The sequence below is a fragment of the Stenella coeruleoalba genome, assembly GCF_951394435.1.
Source record: "Stenella coeruleoalba genome assembly, chromosome: 2".
Taxonomy (NCBI): Eukaryota; Metazoa; Chordata; class Mammalia; order Artiodactyla; family Delphinidae; genus Stenella; species Stenella coeruleoalba.
The window spans coordinates 133,640,263-133,664,694 of record NC_137147.1 but is presented as its reverse complement, the minus strand read 5'-3'; the positions used below and the strand labels follow the sequence as shown (position 1 = coordinate 133,664,694).

Sequence of the window (24,432 nt, the reverse complement as noted above, 5' to 3'; positions counted from 1 at the left end):
TACCACAGCACTGGACTTTCTAGAGACCTCACTAGGCTACTGGAGGACAGGAGCAGTATTTTCTTATTCTTTGTATCCCTAGCCCTAGCACAAGGTCTGGTACATGGTATCAGTAAACATCCACAAAACTAAGCACTGCCCCTGATATAGCAGCCTAAAAGGGCAAGTGGAAAGGTACCAAAGTCTAGCTCTTACACCCAGTTGTCAGGGTTGTTCTAGAAGCTCTCAGGTATGGAACTCAGGATTGATTTTTACCCCAGCCCTCTGAGTGAATGGCGAGTTCCAAAGGCTGGGTCTCTGAAGGTTCTTAGAAAGCAAGCCTCTGGTAGTCAGCAGGAGTCTGAGAGTCAGCTGTTACCACGAAGGAAGGATCAAAGGGTGGTTTGCTGGGAGAAGAATGAGGACTTCCAGGACAAGGGTGAGAGAGGCAAACAAAAACCTTGTAGCATCCAGGAAAGTGACTTCACAGAGGTACTCACGTTAGAGGAGCGGCCACGGTCTGATGAACTCTGTGTGTGACGCACTGTGGTGGTGCTGAGGCAGAGCAGCATCACCCCACACTCAGCCCCCACCGGTCTGGAGGCATTTACCTGTTGGGTCCTCCGAGTAGGGTCAGTGCCATCTGACTGGCACACACGCCTGTCATCTCCAGTCTCCGCTCCAGAGTCAAGCCATGCTTCTCAGCCACAGACAACAGCTTTTTATGCAGCTCATAGGAAATACTTGGGACAACCAGGCCAGAGTCTGCAGTTTGAAAGGAGGTGAGGAAAAAGGGCAAGTGATTACAGGAAACCAGCTCCACAAATGGGTGTAGTTGATCTGTGAAAGCCAAGACTTTAAGACTGACCCTCCCCAGCCCATCTGCCTAATCTGGGACTTAGGCATGCTATGCAGCTCTCCACAGAACTCAAGCAGTGCGTGGGGAACTAAGTAACAACCCGTTCAGGTTACCACAGAGCAGGGATGAACTTAAACTCTCTTAGAAGTGTAGCTTTAGACCACAAAGGCCAAATCCATGAAGATGTATTTGGTTCTATCAAGAAAAGGCTGCAATCTATCAACCACATTAGAAGAAAACATGCTTTTCTCAAAGTGGGGGAAATGCCATTCCTGGCAGTGAGGTTTTCCTCACAAGCAGACCCCTTATCCTTCCCCAGAGTGGAACAGACACTAGCTAACCCTCCTGACCCTCTTGGTCCGTGCTGTTCAATTTCAAGGCAGGATGATTTGTTCATCCCATCTGCTCCCCACATCTTCTTCCTCCTACTGTCCTCTACTTAGCCCTTCCTTTTGGCTGAAGAAATTCAACTAGGAACTTGCTTTCTTAAATAATTTTGTCATTTTCTCCCCATTTGGGGTGACTGTAACCCAATACTCTTACCACAGGGAAAGAATACACGGAAAGTAACCTATGGCTTGCTTTAAGCTACTCAGAAGAATGTTTTACTCACCATAAACAAACAGAACTCTATAAAGGTTAGGGAGAATCACAGTCATTGAAAGTACACCATGGAAAGTACTGATACCTGGTTTTACAAGGTCAAAGTCTGCAGCAGCTGGGTACACTTGAAGGAGTCCATAGTATTATACGTATCAGTAGCAAGGTGCCGTTTCAGGGCCCAGAAAACCAGGACAGGAAAGAAACAGCAAAGTCAAAAATTGTGATCTTTTGCCTTGACAGCTAATGCCGTCTTACAAAGGCTAGAGTCACTGGGCTGGCCCCAAGGGAGCAAACCCTCTGCCAAACAGCCCCATGTGGCCTCACTGGCAGACCAAGAAACACAGATTCCAATCAGCAAGTCATCGTGGGATTGCGTGTAATTAGTTTTGTCTGGCTGGATCACATGCCTTTTTAGATCCTGTGTCCTCATCTATACTGGACTGTAAACTCCTCAAAGTAGGGAAATAAGCCTCTTACCTCCTCAGCCCCCACCTCAGTTATACTGTCCCAGCTGTAGTTATTTACCAATAGAGGCAAGTTCTCATCAGGTACTCAAACGTATAAATGATGCAAACCTACTGCTATTTCTAGTGTGGCTCTAAGGCAGAAGTTTTCAGAAAGTGTGTCATCATCCTGTTGGTTCCAGAGCCCTGTACAGAAAAACTTTTCTTCCTCACTGATCCTTTCGGGAGAAATTTCTTGAGGTTCTTTCTATCACATATCCAATCCTTCCTACAGGGATTCTTAAAACCACACAGAATTCGGCTGTGGCTGTACATTTTAACAACAGAAATCCAAGCATAAAGACTGAACTTAAAGCACCCACATCTGTATCCTCTCAAGGGAAGGCAAAATAATAATAACTTAATGTAATAATAAAATAAAAACCATCTCCATGTCAAAATTCACACTATCCTGTCGGTTAATTGACCCCTCCCACCTGTATGAGTCCTACTCCTGCCTGGGGCAGACAACGAACAGTGAGCTTTGCCTCTCCCCTCCCCCTTTGTGAAATGTCAGTCATTGATATCCCGGATGCCGATGCTGGAGGCTGTAGCCTGACCCTGACCTTGCAAGTCAACCGCTGATTAAAAGAGCCATTTCTTATGGCCTGCTCCAGACAAGCACATGTTATCAGAACTAATCAGGAACCACTGATAGCAGTGTGAAAAAGCTGAATGAATTCTCAGGAGTCCTAAGCCACGAACAACCCTAAACCTGTCAGACAAGTCATGCACCTGCCTACTTCAAACACCCTCTTCACCTGCAGAGTCACGCAAGGGAGAGCTTTCCCTCAAGTCCGTGCATTTCTTCACCTACGTACTCCCTTCCTGGTGAATTTGAAACAGGTCAGGGCAGTGAGTCTTGGGCCTGCCACCCCACTAATCAAACTTTCTTTCTGGGACTAGGTCTTGTGCTGTGTGTACAGGACCCCCTCTCCGGTTCTGAGGGCTCTCTGGGGGCAGGCTGAGTGTTTTCTGCTACCTTTCTCCTCAGTCTTGGGGTACAAAACTCATGGCACAGGCGGAGAGTTTACTCCACTCTGGCTGGCTGAATGCTGCAGCTGGAAACTGTGTGTCTATTACATCTCACTGACTTGTGCTGCAGGGAAGGGGTCCTGTTGATGAACTGGCATGTTTGGTAGCCTAGGGAAAGATATGGCCAGGAATCCTTCCTGCTTAGTCTGCCGGTCGCAGGGTCTAGGACTTCACTGTATTCTACTCTGTATCTCTGACAGGAACATGCTAGCACCACAAAATGTTCCTTTTCAACATTTACACACGGAGTCCAACCAGTCAGACTGGCTTATCAGAAACAGGCAGAGGGAATAAAATAAACTCCAAAGGAAGGGAACCAAGAACATAGCGTGTAAACTGCGGACAATAACATCACCAAAGCCTGAACGTGGGCCAAGCCCAATCATGTTTCCGTTGGAAGGTGGATCTTTATTGTTTGGGAACCAAGGCAGTAACATTCGTTGGTAGGGCTTCTCTTAATATTAATATGTACGTTAGAGCTGTCGGTGAAACAAGAGATAGATATAATTATAGCCAGTTCGTGACAAGCAGAGCACTTCTTAGGATCTGATTAATCTTAGGATATCAAGGAAAACGGCTTAAGCACACCCAGTACAGGCCAAGAGAGAAGATGCCTCCTCCCCGCACAGCTCATTCCACAGCTTGAAGCAGGGCCACGGAGCCTCGTGTGCTGCCCCTTCTTCATGTCTTTCTCACTTCCGCACTGCTCCTTACAGTACATACTATTTGGGGCCTTTCCCTCCCTTACGGACACATATGCATGTCCTCACACCCTCCATCGCACTTCCCCACCCTCAAGACACCTTCCAGCACCACGTCTAAGCCTTCCCCTGCAGCCTCTGCATGTACATTCCCTCCCTGTCCTTCATACCTCCCAGCCTTTCTGTTGTGTAACAAGGCTCCCACAACAAAGTGTCATCTCAAATCCAAACTCAATCCTCACACTGGCATGGACTTTTAGTTGGAAAGGCTGTGTGTATCCTATGTCTTATCAATGAGGAGCACAGCCCATTACTGCGCATGGGGATTTCTCCAGGACTATGAATTCTGATTCCATTCTGTGGTGGTCACACAACTGGGTGGCGATATCAGACGAGTTCTTTTTTGGAGTATAAAACAACTGGTAAACTCATACCTTTAGACCCAACGTACAGACAGCCCCTGTAGATTTATATTAAGGTTGCCACAAAACGCAATTTGGTGTCAAGAGTACCTCGGAAAGAAGGATTTATTACGAGAAACCTAAATACCCCTAGTACTCTTTACTGGGGTCCACAAGGCATCCCGTGATCTGGCCCCTGTGTACTTCAGCCCCTTTACCTCGGGCCTCAACCTGCACCACACTCTGGGCATCGGGGCTGCCTCTGGTTCCTCAGTACTCCAGGTTCCTCCCAGCCTCACATGCTTTCCCTCTTCCGGCACTCTCTTCTCTCTTCCAATGCTCCCTGACACCACACATGGCAGGTTCCTCATTCTTCAGGTCTCAGTTTAAATATCCCTCAGTCTCAGCATGCTGCTTACCTGCTTCACTGTACTTAATACAATTTGTAAATAACTCTTTTTTCCTTTTGGACTATCTACTTTGCTGAACTGTAAGCTCCCTGAGGGCAGTAACTGTGTCTGTCTGGTTCACTGCTGTATCTCCTTCCTCTCCACTGTGCCTTCAGCGCACAATGCCTAGTGGAGGGGCTACATAAATATGTGTTGAATTAAAGAATGAATGTGAAGGAAACCTGTATAACAGCCTCAGGGCATTCCTCTCTGCAGCTGGCTAAGAGTCCAGCTGTAACCAAAGGCAAGTGTGGGTAAGATGTTTCTGACTCTTTCCCCACTTCTTCCTTCCCTCATTAACAACTAGAACAACCTCCTATCCACACTGGACCTCATTCCCTCAGGTTAAAGCTCTACTGGAACAAGCTTTGGACTCAAGAGGTAAAGGACTTCCTGACAAGATTACTCACTAATTACAAAGGGGAAAAGTATCTTTACAAGGAAGAAATCTGTTGGACAACACCTTACCAAGTGATCAAACTAGCCTCAGTGATGGGACAAAGTGACGCTGTGTACTGTATGATGTAATGCTCCAAGAGAGACAGAGTCCCACCAAAATCCTGGAAAAAAGGTTTAACACGAATCACATCAAAAGGAAACAATCAATAAATCAAAACCAATGGTTATTCTGCAAATCAACTGGCCTAGACTCTTCACAAATGTCAATATCACAAAAGACACCAGAAGTTGTGGGAACCGTCCTGGTTAAAGGAAATGAAAGAGATCTGACAACTATATGTAATATGCAATGGCTGATTAAAAATACAACTATAGGGGCTTCCCTAGTGGCGCAGTGGTTAAGAATCCACCTGCCAATGCAGGGGACATGGGTTCAAGCCCTGGTCCGGGAAGATCCCACATGCTGCGGAGCAGCTAAGCCCGTGTGCCACAACTACCGAGCCTGCGCTCAAGAGCCTGCGAGCCACAACTACTGAAGCCCGTGCACCTAGAGCCCGTGCTCTGCAACAAGAGAAGCCACTGCAATGAGAAGCCTGCGCACCGCAACGAAGAGTAGCCCCCGCTCACTGCAACTAGAGAAAGCCTGTGCACAGCAGTGAAGACCCAACGCAGCCAAAAAATAAATGAGTTAAAAAAAAAACAACTATAAAGGACATGATTGGGACAACTGGAAAGCTCTGCATATGGAATTAGATAATACTTTTGTATGAATTTTACATTTCCTGAGAGCAATCTTGTAGTGTGCCTGTAGAGAGCAACATCCTACTGAATACATACGGAAGTATTTAGGAGTGAAATGTAATGAGTGCAACTAAATCTCAAATTGTTCAGGGGTGTGTGTGTGTGCATTTATATAAAGTAAATGTGGCAAAATGTTAACTGGTGAATCTAAATGAAGGACATATGGTTGTTCATTATACTATTCTAGCACCTTTTCTGAAAGTTTGAATTTTTTTTTCAATATAAAAAGTTGGAGAGAAAAAAGAGTAAAGTGCCTCCAAATGTGATCAACAAATGTCTGCAGAGTAATAATACGTCAAGCCAGTGGGGGGGGAATGGCAGGAAACAATAAATAAAAAGAATACGAAAACAAACCACATTCCCAGTCTTACAGCCTAGCTGGAAACAAAAAATATATATGTGCAAATATCAGAGAAAAAAACCTGTTATCCTGAGCACAAGTGTAAAATAGGAATTTCAAACCAGGAGCTGCAGGTAGTGTCAAATCCTCAATCTGAACCATGCCTCGCAAGACAGACAGAATTACAGTCACAATGATAGAAAAGGGAGGTGGCGGAGGAACCATGAACAAAGTTACAGAGGCTGGAAGGGTGTGACATGAGCAGATGAAAACTACCCTGCTTGGAGTCCAGAGACGGACGTGAAGGATAGTTTAGAGTAGTGGGCAGGGCCAGACTTCAGAAGGCATTAAAAGCCAAGTTGTTTTATACAGGATGAAGTTGACAGGGCTAGAAAATGAGGGCAGAAGGCCATGTAGAATTGATTTCAAGGGACAACGGGAACCTGTGGTGTAGCATAAAAAGTACAAGGTCGGGCTTCCCTGGTGGTGCAGTAGTTAAGAATCCTCCTGCCAATGCAGGGGACATGGGTTTGAGTCCTGGTCCGGATCCCATGTGCCGCGGACCAACTAAGCCCGTGCGCCACAACTACTGAGCCTGTGCTCTAGAGCCCACAAGCCACAACTACTGAAGCCTGTGTGCCTAGAGCCTGTGCTCTGCAACAAGGGAGGCCACTGCGGTGGGAGGCCCGTGCACCGCGACGAGGAGTGGCCCCCGCTCGCCTCAGCTAGAGGGAGACTGCACGCAGCAACAAAGACCCAACGCAGCCAAAAATAAAATTAATTAATTAATTTTTTTAAAAAAAGTAAAAGGTCATGACAATTTCAAGGACCACTGAGAGAATCCAGAGTCAGAATGAATACTGAGGATAAAGGAAAACTCCTTGTCAGAAGGAATCACTGTGTTATTAAATTAGAAAAAAAATGGCCTCCAGGGTTCTTTCTAGTCATGATTTTTTTTCTTTTTTTTGGCTGCGTTGGGTCTCCATTGCTGCACATGGACTTTCTCTAGTTGTGGCAAGCGGGGGCTACTCTTTGTTGCGGTGTGCAGGCTTCTCATTGCAGTGGCTTCTCTTGTTGTGGAGCACGGGCTCTAGGTATGTGGGCTTCAGTAGTTGTGGCACATGGGCTCAGTAGTTGTGGCTCGCGGGCTCTAGAGCACAGGCTCAGTAGTTGTGGGGCACGGGTTTAGTTGCTCCACAGCATGTGGGATCTTCCCGGACCAGAGCTCAAACCTGTGCCCCCCACATTGGCAGGCGGATTCTTAACCACTGAGCCACCAGGGAAGCCCTCTAGTCATGAATTTTTATGAGAAGTAAGAGGCAAAGATGGCCACAAAGTTTCATGCTGGACACTTTAAAAATGGTGATTCCACTGAAAGAAATGGGAATGCTAAGGAGTCAAAGATATGGGAGGGGGTGAATGACTGACTTAGCTTTGATATGTTGAATTTAAGGAGGATGACGGGTACATTGAAATCAAACCCCTTCCTTGCTCTGGCCAGACGCCTGTGGCTGTGAAACGGCAAAGGGCACATAATAGCAAAAAAGATCACATTTGCAGAGACCAACTCAAGTTTCTAAAATGACCAATTGGTACCTTCAACAAAACTCAGGTGTCAGGCCATAATGTGCTGGCTCCAGATCCCCCAGCCCTTAGTTTGAGTTTAAATTCTTAAATTAAAAAACTCTGGCAGCAAGTTGCCATGAGACCTTTTCCAGTAGGACTGTAGGAAGCACAAGTGTTCATTACTGGGGGAAGAGTCTAAGCCAAGACACCTGTCTCAACAGTACTGCTCTAAAACCTCCTGAGTGCCAAGGACTACAGCCAAGCCCTTCAGGCTGATGACAAGTGTCCACCTGATTATCCAAGCCCAGAAACTCTGAAGGATTCCACATTAAAAGAACTTACTACTCCCTCCACTCCTGGCACTGGAGGATCTGCTAGAACCTGAGGTTCCCAAAAATCAACCAAGTCACTGTCAAGGAGGTCTGCCTGCAGAGACACAATTTCAGAAACCAGGCTCATCAGCTCTGCTCAATGAAAAGCTGTGGCGGCACTTGGTGCAGGAGCACAGGTATTGTTAATGTAGGTTTTCTGGTCCAGAACACCTTCTAGAATTTACCTCCTCATGTCTCCCCTGTGGCTCTCTTAGGATAAGAAATGTAAAAGAGGTGCCTCCCTGGGAATGGCATCCCTGTAGCACAGGGTCTAATCTGTAAACACAGGAAGGGGAATGAGGGTTGAAGGGAGATCAAGGAAGAACCCATGTGGGTTGGGTCAATGGTTTGAAAAAGCAATGGGATCATGACCATTTCCACTGCAGCAGACACTCGAGTCTCCGCGTGAGAAGGATCCTCCTCGTGAGCACGATAGCCACTGAAGGCAGTCTTCACTATCCTCAGGGTAAAATTCTTCAATGGCCACTTCTAAGCTCAAAGATTTCTTTCTTTCTGAATTCCTTTTGAAGACATAAACAAACCCAAAACAGATTTCCTGATTACCTGTTCTTCAGGAGGTAAAAAACACTGCTCATCTTGAAAGCATTAGGACACATCTTGAGGGACTCTGGGGACAAGAAGTAGAGGAAGGCAGACAGGGTTCAGAGGCAGAAATGGAATGCCAGCTGTGGAAAACAACTGACAGCCTGGAATGGTGAAAGCAGAGCTTGTCCTGAGAGCAAGATACATCGCTACTGAAGCTCAAAGAGAAGAATAAAGAGGCAAGCCAGAAGCAGCAGAAACAAACCAGCTGTGGCTTCACTGGCTACTCCCCTTCAGAACAGAACTAGAACTGCTTTTACTGAGAAAAATGAGTATGGGTAAGTGGTGCTGAACTAAGGGAGCTCAAACCAGAGTGCCTCACTCAAACTCTGACTTGATCCTTTTGCAAGACAGTAAGCAGTGACTCTACTTCAGGTCATCTTCATACACTTGCTACTCCCCAAACTTCAGCAGACACATAGGGTGGAGGCTGAGGAACATCCTTCAGGCCAAGCCGATGGGACAACTGTGGAGATTCAGTGCCTGTACCAATAGCACCCTGTTGCCTCCCATCCAGCTTCTATATACTTGAAGACAAAAGAAGGCTACACAGTGGAAAACAAATGGCAGAAATTAAATCAGAATTCTACCTAAAATGAAGGGGTCTTGAATAAATGAACCTGAGAAGAATTTATCAGAACCCAGGGAATGAAGAATTCTAGACACTTTAAAGTCATTCCTGGTGGAAGATTTAATGAAACACTTAACTCCAACAAAATGAGGATAATAACAAAAAGGGGATAACAATGCAACCTCATAGAGATGCCATGAAAATTAACTGTGATAAGCATGTGAAGTACTTAGAATGGTGCCCAGCACATAGTAAATACCCAATGAACATGCACTATTATGACGGTGATCATAATGTTGTTTCTCCTGAACCAGGCACTTACCCTTCCTTTTCTGCCACCTCTAAATCTTGTACACACTTCCATTATTTGTCTGGTTACCCTATGTAAGGCCCCCGAGGTGATGGACAATGACTTACCCAGAGCATCTAGAACGGTGCCTGGCACACAGTAAAAATTTTATAAATGTTGATGCTTTGAAGTAACTTTACTGAGACAGCCTTTGCACTTCACATTAAAGTCAAATATTGACTGAATAATAATTATAAGCCAGGCATTGCACTAGCTGCTTTCCACATGATCTCATTTAATTGCCAAATATTATCCCACTTTATAGACAAGGAAACAGGCTCAGTAGTCCCCACGTGGCTACATAACTCAATTCTCTGACCCTACAGAAGCCTCCTCATTGAAGCCTTTAATATTGAATAGTTAGTAAGTCCCTCAGTGTGGCAACTCTACTAATTGCTTTCTCTGGGCTCAGCCACAAAGCAATGCAAGAAGAAAATCACAAAAACTTGGCCCATTAAAACCTCATGCAATCTAACTACAACTGGACTCGCTGCCATTCTTCACACCCCACAGATTCAATGCCTTTGAATTCTGTTGTTCACTCAACCCTCTTCAACCTGTCTTCAATCATCAAATCCTATCAAATTCCCCTTTGTCACTTCTCTCACATCTCTGTCTTCCTTTCCATTCAGAGGTCCAAACCCCTGGCATATTAGTTATGTCACCAGTCTAACTTATCTTCCTGCTCTGGTCTCTCTCCTCAAATTCTACCCTGAATTCTATCATAAGACCAGTATTCCTAAAGACTAACAAATCTTCCTAAAGGAGATTTTGGATCATGTCTTTTTCAGAATCCTTCAGTTGCTCCTGATGGCCATAAAACAAAGGACAGCATTAGCACACAGGCTCTCTGTGCTCTGGTCTAAAGCTATTTTTAATTCCTGCTATTCCCCCACACAAAAATCTCTGCCCTGGCCAAACCAGCCACTAGCCAATCTCCCACACAGCCCTTTATCACACTACACAGCACCTGCCCAGCCTACCCATAAGTATCTTCCTCTTCCTCTCTGGTGAAATCCTGCCCATGCTTCAAGGCTTCTGTCCTGCTCCCTTTGTGAAGCCTTCCCTGATCAGCCCAGCCTTCAGGACCTCTCATGCCCCTCAACACCCAATGCATTTAACATCCACACTCTCACTGGACTCCAGGCATATATGGTATCTTTCCATTTCCTAGTACATCTTAATTACCTGAATGCAAGGACTGTCTTAGAGTGACTTACATGTAGTAAGCACAGTGTTCCGACTGGCCCACACTGTCTTAAAAATTACTTTTAGAATATTATGTATGTTGAGCAAAGATTCTTCTCTGAAGCCTTACCACTCTCCTAACCGGTGTTCTTTGAGGACCTCTCACCTCTGAACACAGAGTGCTCACATGCATCTAGCATTTTATAGGCAAACTTAACCAACATGTATGCAACCATAGGATACAATTATTTAGCAGCATAGGTCCAAGCTGGAGGAATGTCTGACCATCTGTTGGAGATAGTAGCACTGCTAAAGGACCCAAAGGGGCCTTCCAGAGAGAAAAGATTTGGGTTAAACAAAGAGCTAAATTTAGCTGCTTCCTGAATGTGTTTTCCCAATCAATAGACCTTTTATAACACTGCCCCCCGCTATGCACACAGTTGGCAAAGAGTATTGCCGAGAGGAATATGAGCAATTAGAGAGTAACAGCTTAGAAACTGTTGACACCACTCAGCATGCAGTCAATGTGTAGGACACCAGCAGCAGCTGCCAGAATCCCGAAACCCAAGCCATTGCCAAGTGGGTAGTAAACATGTTGTTCTTTTGCTACTCTGGGAATTAGCAGAAAATAAGTATTTGGGGTTCTAGGACATGAATGTCACAAGGCTAGATTGGGGAGCCAGCCAAACCACTCTCTACAACTGCAGATCTAAGCTGGTCTATTCCTGACGGAATACTAAAGAGAAAAGACTATGTAGTCTAACTGCCATTAAACTGCCCTTCCCTTCTTATATCCTTCTTTCTCTTTAACATATCTGTATTCAGAAAGGAAAGGAAATGTGATCGATAAGGTTTATAGAGACTTTAACCTCTCTGGACCTCAATGTCCTCAATCTGTTAAATGAGAAAATTATACTAGGTGATCAAGTAACCTAACACTAACATTTTTTTTTTGTCCTAGCTTGTTTCCCCACATATTCCAGATAGCTTGCCTCATTCCGATACTAACGTTTGGATAGTAAATCCAACTGGAAAAGTGTCCCCAGCCAGGCACTACGTGAATAACATTGAGTAAAAACCTGCTTTGAGACTTGTGCCTTGGAGCTGGAGCAGAGACAAAATCACCTGCAGAAGCTGCTCAGCAAGAAAACTGCTTGCTTGCTCTATTTCCAGCATAGATCCTGCTTGGCAAAGGGACTTCATTTCCACTCCTTATCACTGCTGAGAACAAAGAGGAAAACCAGATGGCATGAGGCTATAGGGCCTCTTGTACCCTCACTGCCATGCTTCAGTGAAATGCAACTGGTTGCTACACACCACAAGCCGCCATACCCGAGTTCTTGGCCAATGCCTAGCACATGTGGTTTGTAGTATGTCTGTTAATGGCAATTCTGGAAAAATATGAGAGGAGGGAACTTTCACTTCTGTCATTAAACAAAATGCGAACATTAAGCTGGGGAGACAGGGTATGTAGGAAGAAAAAAATCCCACCTCTCCTGTTGTCTACTTTGGCAAATGTTTTCTTAGGCTCTTTTAGATCTGAGAATCTTTCCTGATTCTTATTGCTATTCTCCCTCTGTTAGCCACTTCACTCCAAGGCAGGCTATAATCTCCCCAAGCTCAGGAATTTCAGGGAAATCACATATGGCACGACCCAACCACCTCAGCTTCCAGAGAGTGACCTGTAAAGGCAGCTTATTTTGCCACTGAGGGCAGTAAAAAGGAGAGCAGTCAAAAGGGGATGGACGGTGTATGTATAGCTGATTCACTTTGTTAAACTAACACACCACTGTAAAGCTATTATACTCCAATAAAGATGTTTAAAAAAAAAAAAGTGGATGGACAGCAGGATCTGAGTATACGACCAGACCTGATGGACGATAGCTGCCTTTGAAAAGCTTAAAACCTGGCAATTTAAATTAAGCCTGATTCTGAGCTAGGTTGTTTGCCTTAACATAGGTGATAAAAATCAAAGGAGTTCAGCAACTCACACTGTCAGTGTCACTTAAGGAAACTACCTTAGTAAAGAGGCGTGCCTGCCAGAGTCTGACAGTGAAGGACAGAAATTAGTAGTCTTTCTTAACCTGACAATCTGTTTATTTCTTTTTTTTCACATGGAAGCTTTTACACTCAGCAAAACCAAATACAACAGAGCCCTACTGATGTTTACAAAAATGCCATGCCATATCTCTGATTTTCCCCCATATGTAACTAAGCTGTCTCCATAAATCTCCCTGTAACTGCTACTAGCGTTCAAGGTTTATATTCCCTATATTCAAGACTCCAAGACTTCAGATGATTATTATACTCATTAAAATGATTGATTCCTCCTAAGGAATTGATAGCTCCTAAGATCATTTAACAACAATAGTTTCAATCTGTAATCTAAGAAGCCCAGTTAATAATAAGTTTGGGGGGAAGGGACAGAGACAAGGATGAGGTAGACCACCTGTCCTACAGCTGCCTCAAATGCCATGTTTGAAGAAAAGATCCAAATGCTAAAAGAAAAAACAAAACCACAAAATTAAAAATCACTGAGTTAACAGATTAGGCTATCATACACAGTGACCTACCTAATTACCAAGGCACTACACTGTCACATAAGCATTATGACTAGCCAACCCTCAATGACCAGGGCTAGCAGGAGATGAGGACAGTGTAGTAAACAAATGTAATTTACTGAAACCCTAATTTTAGCCAATGGTTTCAACTACTCAGCTCTATTTCTTACCCCAGCAAACAACCAGTGAAACAGAGTTGAACTTCTGGTAAAATCTACAGGCAGTAACAGTGAAGCCAAAGTGAAAATAGAGCTGACTATGTCAATCTAGATAGTCAGCCTCTATGCCTTTAGTTGTTAACCATAACATACTTAACAGCAGACCAGATCCTGCCAGGTATAGGATATAAATGGACATGTAGAGAAATCAGCCTCCACCCTAACCTAGTGGTAGGTAGGATGGCCACAGTCTCTAAAAGACAATATAATGGGCCAACCACCATGCCCCTTGAGTTAATTCCTACTACAAGACTCTGACTCAGAATCTGGGTCATTCTGTTTCAAGTGAAGAAAAAAAAAAAAACAAAAAAAGGAAGAGCAGCCAGTGGGATGTGGGGTTAACTTACCTGTGCAGAACTCCTTGCCCATGTTGTGGGGCACTGTGATCCGACGATAGACGATGGGCTCTGACTCCAGGATGTTCTCATCATGGCGGTACCGAGTAGGCCTCTCACTTGGGATGCCCCGGGAACGGGTACCACTTCTCCTCTCATAAGTATCAATCTCCTCAAACACAGCTGCTTTGTCAAAAAGGGCCAGGTTCCCTTCAAAATCAAAATCTGTATCTGGGATCTCCTCAATATCATCCCCAAAGCACTCGTCATCTTTATTCTTCATCTGGCCGTTCTTTAAGCCACTTTTCTTTGGAGTTGCCTGATTTGGGTGCCTGCTACTAGACGACCCTGGAGAAAAAAACAGGGACTAAAGTCAGTGTGCCCACAGAAAGTGCTGAGTATAAGTGGAAAATACATTAGTCCTTTGTGGACAGTGTTACAGGAATCAATGTGAAAATGGTATAAGGCAAAGCTATTCCTAAACCCATAAAGTAGAAAAAATTACCACAAATCTCATGGAATCATAGATTTTGTATATTACCCAACTAACAGTGAATATGAAATAAGCAGTACTCCTGGAAATCTTAAGCTCTGCTCTTCATAAGGGAATTAGTAATGACCGAGGCTTTTTTGACAACTGAATATATCAAAAAAGTGGAAGGGCAAGAATATAGCAGTCTCCTCCCACAGGTCTGGGTGGATTGATTCTGAATGTCCAGCAGTTAATTAACAGAGAAATACCCCCAGGGTAAAAGAAGGCCAAATCCTCATAACCTGAAGCTCATAGGAAGATCTCACTCAAGTGGCTCTGAATTCCATGCTTACCAAGCAAGCAATCTTCTGATTTTTTAACTCAGTTTCAGGCTAGACCCCAGTAGGAGGGAATCCCTGGGTTTAGACAGATTCCAGACCTTGAGCCAGATATACATCTACCACTATAAGTTGATATATTTTGACTTACAGGCCTGTTTTTAGATCTTTTGGTTAAGATGATCTCTTTTCTCAAAATTTTACCACTTTTGGGTAAGCAATTTCTGAACCATCAAATGATGACAAGGACCATACTGACCTGATCCTGTAGAGGGCACACCAAGATGCATATTAACACCACAGCAGTCAGTCACTCGCTGTCTCTGAAACTCTATTTGGCCACCACATATCAGTCAACTACTCCTCTAGCAGCCAAGGCAGAAGACCCCACAGAATTCTCCAAACCATCCCTTCCCAGAGAATCCTGAACTGAGTTAATAGTTTGATCCCCATCTGATCATCCTGAAAGGATGGACCAGGTGACTGGTATGGTAAATGGAACTGCCAACATAGTCTGGATAAACATAATGTACTTCCTTTTGTGAGAACAAGCTCCTCAATTATTGAAAATACTCAAGAAGAGGTTAGAATGATCATGAGCAAACCCCCTCACACATATCATCCCAACTATACTGCTCTAACTTTACTCACAGCAACTCCCTTCTATCCAATGGACCGTGCGTGAGTCACGAGACCTAGGATCTATCTGCAGGCTGTATAATCTTATACCTATCACCCAACTTCTCAATTTCCTTGTATGTAAAACGATCACTGTGGTACCCCCAGCAGGGTTTCTAGTACACAGCAGTCAGTCAATAAATATTTGTTTAATGTTATCAGTCAACATCAGCAAGATCAATTACAACAATTATTCTGAAAGATGTATACTCTGCAAAATATAACTCATGTCTAAGTCTTCCTAATGCCAAATATTGGTATGGAAAAGGGCTATACTGGCAGTTAGGATGAGATTTAGGCCTCTGAAAAAAACCTAAGGCTGACCAAAATTATGAAGGGGAGGAAGAGCTGGCTGAGTCACCATAAACAGCTGAGATTACGAACCACTGAGAAGCTTGTCAAAGTCTGGGTTAAGTTCTAGTTCCGATAATTTGATAAAAACATTTAGTGAGAGCATGCTGTGTGCCATAGCCAGGTACCAGGAATACAGTACATAACCAAGACATGCTACCCAAAAAGGAAGGAGGAGAGATATATAAGCAAATAACTAAAATACAATATAATGAGAATTATAATAGAAGTTTATATAAAGTGCTACAGAAATATGGATGAGAAACAGAGCTGGATTAGGAATGCGAGAGCAAGAATGAAAATACAAGGTCAGGATAACACCATTAGCAATGTATGTAGGCGAGGGAAGAACTAGAGAAAAAAGTCCAGTTTGCAGGATTATCAATGTACTGCCTCAATATTAAATCAATAGGGACTTCCCTGGTAGCGCAGTGGTTAAGGATCCACCTGCCAAAGCAGGGGACACAGGTTCAAGCCCTGGTCTGAGAAGATCCCACATACCGCGAAGCAACTAAGCCCGTACGTCACAACTACTGAGCCTGCGCTCTAGAGCCCATGTACCACAACTAATGAAGCCCATGCACCTAGAGCCCATGCTCCACAACAAGAGAAGCCACCGCAATGAGAAGCCTGTGCATCGCAATGAAGGGTAGCCCCCGCTTGCCCCAACTAGAGAAAGCCAACACACAGCAATGAAGACCCAACACAGCCAAATAAATAAATATATTTTAAAAAATAAAAAATATTAAATCAAGATTATTAGGAAATAGGTCTCTGGCCCAGGGGTCTCTCTCCAGTGGTTGTGTGCATACCCAGGAGTGCAAAGGATGATCCACTGGGATGCAGGGAGAAGATACTGAATATTTTATTTACTTTCTTTTAACTAAAAACAGGAAGAAATTAAGCCTTATGAACTTAATGTACAGATGGAAATTGGCACCCTTATGAGGTTTCATGCCACCCAATCACTGCCAGTATTCGAACTATCTGAGGAATGAATGAGGTTCCATAACAAGAAGTGTGCCCATGCAAGTGGATTTACATCAGAATTTTTAAATTGTGGTTAAAATATACATAACATAAATTTACCATTTAAACCATTTTTAAGTGTACCGTTCGATGACATTAAGTACATTCACATTGAGCAACTATATACATTTTTAACTACTAAAGCATACAAAAATGAGGGCTTCCCTGGTGGCGCAGTGGTTGAGAGTTCGCCTGCCGATGCCGGGGACGCGGGTTCGTGCCCCGGTCCGGGAGGATCCCACATGCTGCAGAGCGGCTGTGCCCGTGGGCCATGGCCGCTGGGCCTGCGCGTCCGGGGCCTGTGCTCTGCGGCGGGAGAGGCCGCAGCAGTGAGAGGCCCGCGTACCGCAAAAAAAAAAAAAAAAAAAAGCATACAAAAATGAGTAAGTGGCTTTAAAGGATTCCTGTAAAAAAGCTATGTATTGGGACTTCCTGGCGGCCCAGTGGTTAAGACTCCATGCTTCTAATGCAGGGGGTGCGGGTTCAATCCCTGGTTGGAAAACTAAGATCCCACATGCTGTGCAGTACAACCAAAAAAAAAAAAAAGCAGCTATGTATTAAAGATAATACTAATAATGCAATTATAAGTGAACAAGAGAATGGCAGACATAACACTTCCTCTATTTCCCTTATAGGCTTCTTTAACCAGACTGTTTTAAAAATGTAATCTAATCAGATCTAAGAAGACAGCCTCCCAAATTAAAAAGTAATCAAGGTTATTCCAAACATGAATCCATATGGACTACCACTGATTAACTTCACCCTAAGTGTATACTCTACATCATAGCCCTGGGGCCAAATCCAGCCCAAAACACTGCCTGCTTCTGTAAATAAAGTTTTACTGGAACACAGTTACATTCATTTGTTTACATATTGTCTAAGGCTCCTTATGTGCTACAAAGACAAAGTTAAATGTTTGAAACAGAGACCTTATGGCCTGCAAGGCCTAAACTATTTAATATCCGATCCCTTACAGAAAAAGTTTGCTCAGTCTGCTCTACATCATGCCTCTCACAGGTATTCTCTCCAACTATGACTGCCATTAAAATAAAAAAAATTTTTTTTAATTAACTGAATGTAACCAGAATTCTTTGAATCTCTGTTCTATTCAAGGTGTTAAGTGTGTCACTTGTCATTCAGACCTGTCAGCCAATACTATATGCCTGGTCCACCATAAGTAAACAAGAATCTCTGCTGAATTATGAAATCAAAACAGCCATACCAAAAAACAAAACAAAACAAAAAACCCCCAAACAACAAAAGCCTCAAAAGGGGTTATAAAAAAAAAGACAACTTGAGACTGTGAGAAAGAAAGGGAACCATCAAAAACTATGCCAAGTGTGTTGCGTGACTGAAAAGAACAGGAAGATGAAGTCAACAATGATACAAGAGGGAGTATGAGGCAAGGGCTTCACAGGAAAGCAGTTCAGTCATGTCCATTATGAACTGACAATGAACTATCCTGGACCTATCAAAATGACAGATGAAGACAAGCAGTTTATCAATGGTAGAGAAGACAGTAAAAGAAGCAAAACGGGAAATCATTTTTGGCTTGGCCACAGACTCTACAAACATAACTTACAAACCCACAGTTCTGACTTTAGAAAGTATCAAGTATTTTCTCATGCTCCCTCTGACTAAAGATCTTCCATTCATTCATTTGACAAAGATACACTAAGGATCAGCTATGTTCCAAATACTGTCAGGAAAGCAGAGAGTGAAAAAAATTTCCAAGAGGAAATACTGACACCATAGGTCAGCAAGAAAAAGGTAAGAGAATATAAAGTAAATGAAAGGCAGGCTAAAATTCTCAGTTGTCTCTTATTCTTCCCTTTCCTCATACTTTAAAACAAATATTGGGAAATCCTGGGTGAATAAGCTGTCTCAATACTTGGCTTATTCAGCCCAAAGGGCCTGGCTCTGTATTAAACTGGCCTTTGGCCACTAGAAGAGAAAAGCACTTCCTCTGGAAAAGATAAACAATGCTTCCCAGATTTCTTTACCTTTCAATTACAAGGGCCAAGTGTGTGTTAAGACTAGAGGCTGGCTGCCTTCCTGTGCCATTTTGCTGCCAGCCTTTGGCACAGAGGCCCTTTGGCCAGGACAACTTATAACAAACCCATTGTTGTGTAACACTCAGTGCCACTTATTTATTGGTTTTTGTCACACACATATTGTAAAGGGGAACTTTGTCCTGCACTTACAGCACGCTAAAGGGCACATGAAGGTCAAATTACAAATGTTTTAGTGTCGGACTCAATGGGCTTTGTGAGCAGGTTCCTGAGAGTATCTGGTACCTTCTTTTCAACTCCCAAATTCCAGGCCCTGGTAATCAGTCAACTTCTTGGGCTCCAGCAGCAGCACCAGGTTTTTCAAGTCTGGTGGATAAATGAAGCACATCCAAGGAGGTTAAGAAGTCACATTAGAACCGCAGAAGGATCATGAAAACTTAGCAAAAAATAACTTTAAGGCCTCAGATGGTGGGATCACTGTTACACTAAACAGACCATATAACAGGCCTCAGGAGGTTTCCCTCTGCTCCCTGGGACTGATGCTCCATTCATCCACTTGACAAATATTCTAAGTGGTCAGTTCAACGACCAAAGTCACAGGAACTACTCTTTATAACCACCCTCCCACCCCCCCTTCTTTTACAATCTAAAAGAAGAGATTAAAATCTGCTTGTGCTAAAGCTCTCATCAGTGTTGGATTAGGTAACTAGAACCAACAAATCCGTCAACAACTTATTACTAACTCTGAAAGAACAATTAAAAGCCAGAATCAACCAGAGATTATAATCCTATAGCTTTATCAATCTACTAGTCTCAACATCAATGTACATATACCAGAGAAAATTTGATTTACAGATTTCTAATAAGAAAAATACCTAATCTCCATTTCTCACTTATCCATGAAACAAACATTAATAATCTACATTACAACTGTGGTGGGAAGAAACCAATCTACTTCCTTGGAATCCTTAAAATGCTACATAAATGCTAAGTCAGTCAATCTCCGGCAGACCTTTCTACTTATCTTACAGGGTTCACGGATCAGATAAATAAATGTAACTCTGTTTTCTATCACAAACCAATTCTGAGCCACATCACATCATCCAATTCCCAGGCCACAGACATCTTCCACACAAATCTGGATTCAAAAGAAATTCTCGAAAAGAGAGTCTAACAGTTTACTGCCCATGACCTTATTTACATGCACTTAATAATATAGGAAAGGGGAATGGATCAAACAGCGAAAGCAGAAGAAGCATCAACCAGAGTACACTTTTTTTAAAAAATTTTTTTAAAAAACTTTTTAGTTTAATTTTAGTTTTTTGGCCGCATTGGGTCTTCGTTGCTGTGCACGGGCTTTCTCTAGTTGCGGTGAGCGGGGGCTACTCTTTGTTACGGTGCATGGGCTTCTCATTGCAGTGGCTTCTCTTGTTGTGGAGCACGGGCTCTAGGCACACAGGCTTCAGTAGTTGTGGCGCATGGGCTTAGTTACTCCACAGTATGTGGGATCTTCCCGGACCAGGGCTTGAACCCATGTCCCCTGCATTGGCAGGTGGATTCTTAACCACTGCACCACCAGGGAAGCCCAACCAGAGTGTACTTTTGAGAGTGACCCCACTTTTTACTATATCAGACTTGTTAAAGATCAAATAAATTACTTGTTTTGAAGTTAACTGTACTCTTTCAAGAGAGTTGCTATAATCGTTAGTAACGGGGGAAGAAAAGAAAAAGAAACAAACTGACAGTCTCACCACAACACCCAGCAATCACACCCCCTAGGTATTTACCCAACTCACCTAAAAACTTATGTCCACATAAAACCTGCACACAAATATTTACAGCAGCTTTATTCATAATCACCAAAAGCTGGAAGCCACCAAGATGTCCTGATATATCCTACAATGGAAAATTATTCAGCAATAAAAGGAAATGGGCTACCAAGCCACAAAAAGACATGGATGAATCTTAAATACATATCAAGTGAAAGAAGCTAGTCTGAAAAGGCTACATACTATGTGATTTTAATTATGTGATATTCTGGAAAAGGCAAAACTACAGAGGTGGAGGGTAAAAAGATCAGTAGTTGCTGGGGGAGGGGGGCGGTGGGCAGTCCCTGAGGGAAAAGGGGAAGGACTGAATAGGCGAAACACAGGGGATTCTGCAGAGTACTGTAATGAGAGATACAAGATACTATGTACTTGTTAAAACCCACAGAACTTTAGAGCACAAAGAGTGAGACTTAATGCATGCAAATTTTTTAAAAAATCACTGAGGAGGTTGGAGGGTCCAAGGATGAAATGCTGAATGTAAGGAAACAATCTGTTACAAATACATGAAACAAGTCAATGAAGGGGGTGGGAGTATGGATTAGGGTTAGTAATTCTGATACTGTATATTGGAATTGAATAATTTAAGTCAATGGATGGCAGATGGTATGGGTTTCTCACAGTTGGAGGGAGAGGTTACAGATAAGGAAGAGGCTAGAATGATCCATGTGGTAATGGATTAGACTTGCACACATCAGTATGAACTTATATTTAGCTTAATATTATAGTAGTGAAGGTTACATAAAGAAGTATTTACAGATATGTGTACATACACTGGTTGAGTATACACATATATATTTTCCTGCTCTGTCAGCTGAAGGGCGACACCCAGTAGCAATGAGCACATCTAGTGGCTAGACTGTGGTTTGTAATACCATTCTCCAGTAAAAGGAAACAGGGCTCCTTGGAGACATGGCTGATTCTAGGGCTGGGGCAGGAAATATAAAAGATAAACCTGGAGCACCTTGTAGTGCCAGAAAGTAAGGAAGTAATGGGGGAAAAAAAAACCCCACCCACAATGATGGGAGCATGTCAAAGGTACACAGTAGCCAACTGGAAGAGCTCTCAGCGTCCAAAGCTGAAACAATCTGAGTACCAAAATGAAGTGGTATTGAATTATAAGCCAAAGTATAAAATAAATACTTATAAGTCCATACTGATAAAAATAAATGATAAAAACAAATGAGAGAGAAGAAACAAATCTCTGGTGCAGAAGAATTCCAAGTAACTTATGTAGATACTCTGCATAAGTCTCCACTCCTTAGGTGTGGGCTGTACATACTGACTTCAGAGGAGAACTCTGACACACACTACCTCAGCCAGGCAATCAAGGTCAACATCAAAAGTCATAAACCATGGTGGCAGTACGTACTTTTGATATGATGTGATGAAAACGACACTTTCTCTCTGTGGTCTTCCTCCCAAAAGCATACAACCCCAGTCTAATCATGAGAAAAACATCAAATACCAATTGAGGAATATTCTGCAAAACAGCTGACCAGTGCTCATCAAAACTGTCTAGGTTATCAAAAACAATGAAAGTCTGAGAAACCGTCAGAGCCAAGAGAAGACATGACTACTAAATGTAATGTGGTATGCTGGATGACAGCCTGTAACAAGGACATGAGGTAAAATCTATGGCAATCTGAATAAAATATAGACTTTGGTTAATGTATCAACACTGGTTCATTAAAATGTATTAAAATGTATTAAATGTTACATTAAATGTAACAAATGTATCATAGTAATATTAAGATGTTAATAAAGGGGAAAATATGTGTGAAAAATGTAATTTACAAATTGTTAATGAAGATTATCTACAAGTACATGAGAGATTATAAACTGCTTGAACATTCGAACTTAACAAAGAGTCAATTTTTTGGTAAAGAAAAAATTTTTTTTTTTTTTTTTCCAGTACGCGGGCCTCTCACTGTTGTGGCCTCTCCCATTGCAGAGCACAGGCTCCAGACGCGCAGGCTCAGCGGCCATGGCTCACGGGCCCAGCTGCTCCGCGGCATGTGGGATCCTCCCGGACCGGGACACGAACCCACGTCCCCTGCATCGGCAGGCGGACTCTCAACCACTGCGCCACCAGGGAAGCCCCTTTTCTATTTATTTAGAAAAAAGGTGTTTTTTTTTTTCTTAAAGAGAAAATAAAGCAAAGTACAGAAGGTTGAAGTCTAAATGGAAAAAGTCATTTTGTATCTAATAATTCTACAGTTTTTCAAAGGATACAGAAGAACTAACAACTCAATTTCAGTCTCAGATCTTCAATCACTGTCAATTCAGATAGTTATTTAAGAAGCACTGAAGGAAAAGTGCCTTGAAATACCTTTTTTTTTCCTCAAAATTCCAATAGTTTAGTCACAGAATCAGGCATTTTCAAAACTTAAAAATGTTGGCTTCTGAAGGGCCACACAGATTCTAGTGAATCTTCTATAATTCACTATTATAACTTTACTCTAGTAAATATTCAATATGTTAAAGAGCATACCTGATTCTTGTGAATTAACTACGGTTCTATAATGAGCAAATGACATTCAACAATTTGTCAGTACCAAACAAAACTGGGCATTAACACACACCAGTGTATGCCCTCCTTGGTGTGCCGGCAGGGACAGTGAACGCAGCAAATTTAAAACTGTCAATCTGTCAGAAACTGTAAGATCACAGAGATGCCTAGGCCCATCCCTTCCTCTCCTCTAACTGAGGATGGGAGTCAAATCACAAAAAGAGAAGTTATTCAAGAATCCCCAGAACAGCTTTAGTGCAGGTTCAACCCAGACTTCACTACTACCACCAGTGACCAGATTAAAAACAACATCACTTTTGTCTATGTGAACTCTAGGCAGATCACTGACTTTTTTAGAAGGAAGGGAAGTGGTGGGAGAGGGCAGAGAGCTGGTGTGAGTCTCTAACAGCTCATTTCCTTTCCCTTTAATATCTTGAGGAACTAGATCCAGAAGAAAAGAAACATGCTATATTTTTGCGAAGCTCTGCCAGCATCCTTTTTTTATTAGGGTAATAAATGACTTATTTAAAGAACAGAAGTGGATAAGTGGACAGGAAACATCAGGTTAAGAAGAAATATTAACTTGATCCAACTTACAAGAGTTGTGCCGACGACGGAAACTTTTGGACTGAGTCAAGGATTCCATGTGCCTGTCCACATAGCTCTTTGAGCACTGCTGCTGGGGAGAGACTGCAACATCTTGGCTCTTCACATCTGTCCTCTTAGGGATGTTCTGAGGGGCACTGCTGGAAGAGGCTGGCTTCTTGACCAACTTGCCCGTGCCATTCTGATTGATACCTACTTGGCACCCAACACCAGAGGGGCCTAATTCTGTCTGATGAAGGTCTCCAAAATGTTGGTTTTCTCCAGGACCTGGTATCTCCAGAATTTTTAATTCCGTTATGTCACCTGCCCTGAAATATACAAAAGAGTCCAAGTCTCAAAACTATAATAGTGATAACAGACATGTAACTGGGATCAAGAGCAACCAGCTACACCTTTGCAGGGCTGCATTTCAATGAGTCATCAGAGGCAAAACCTAGAAAAGGTAGTAGAGCACTTAAAGACAAGGCTCAGCCACTGACATTCAACTGACACAGCACTGGCCTTTAAAGAGACCTATTGTTAAAGGGGAGTTGGGGAGGGGGAGGGATGGAGTGGGAGTTTGGGGTTAGGAGATACAAACTATTAGAATGTATGGACAAGGTCCTACTGTAAAGCACAGGGAACTATATTCAGTGTCCTGGGATAGACCATAATGGAGAAGAATATAAAAAAGAATGTATACATATGTATAACCGAGTCACTCTGCTGTACAGTAGAAATTAGCACAACATTGTAAATCAACTATACTTCAGTAAAAAATATAGAGATCTATTGTT

General features: G+C 42.9%; 1 protein-coding gene across 3 annotated transcripts in view; it reads right to left on the bottom strand.

Annotated features, from left to right (window-relative positions):
• The window catches only part of EDC3 (enhancer of mRNA decapping 3), a 52,211-nt gene that overhangs the window by 8,166 nt on the left and 19,613 nt on the right, over positions 1-24,432 (bottom strand). For all 3 annotated transcript variants that reach the window (XM_079912475.1, XM_079912474.1, XM_079912473.1), the window contains 3 exons: positions 23,648-23,964; positions 13,845-14,180; positions 591-744 (listed from right to left, as the gene is read on the bottom strand). In XM_079912475.1, the coding sequence (XP_079768601.1) occupies positions 591-744; positions 13,845-14,180; positions 23,648-23,964 (807 nt within the window). The remainder of the gene's footprint in view (positions 1-590; positions 745-13,844; positions 14,181-23,647; positions 23,965-24,432) is intronic.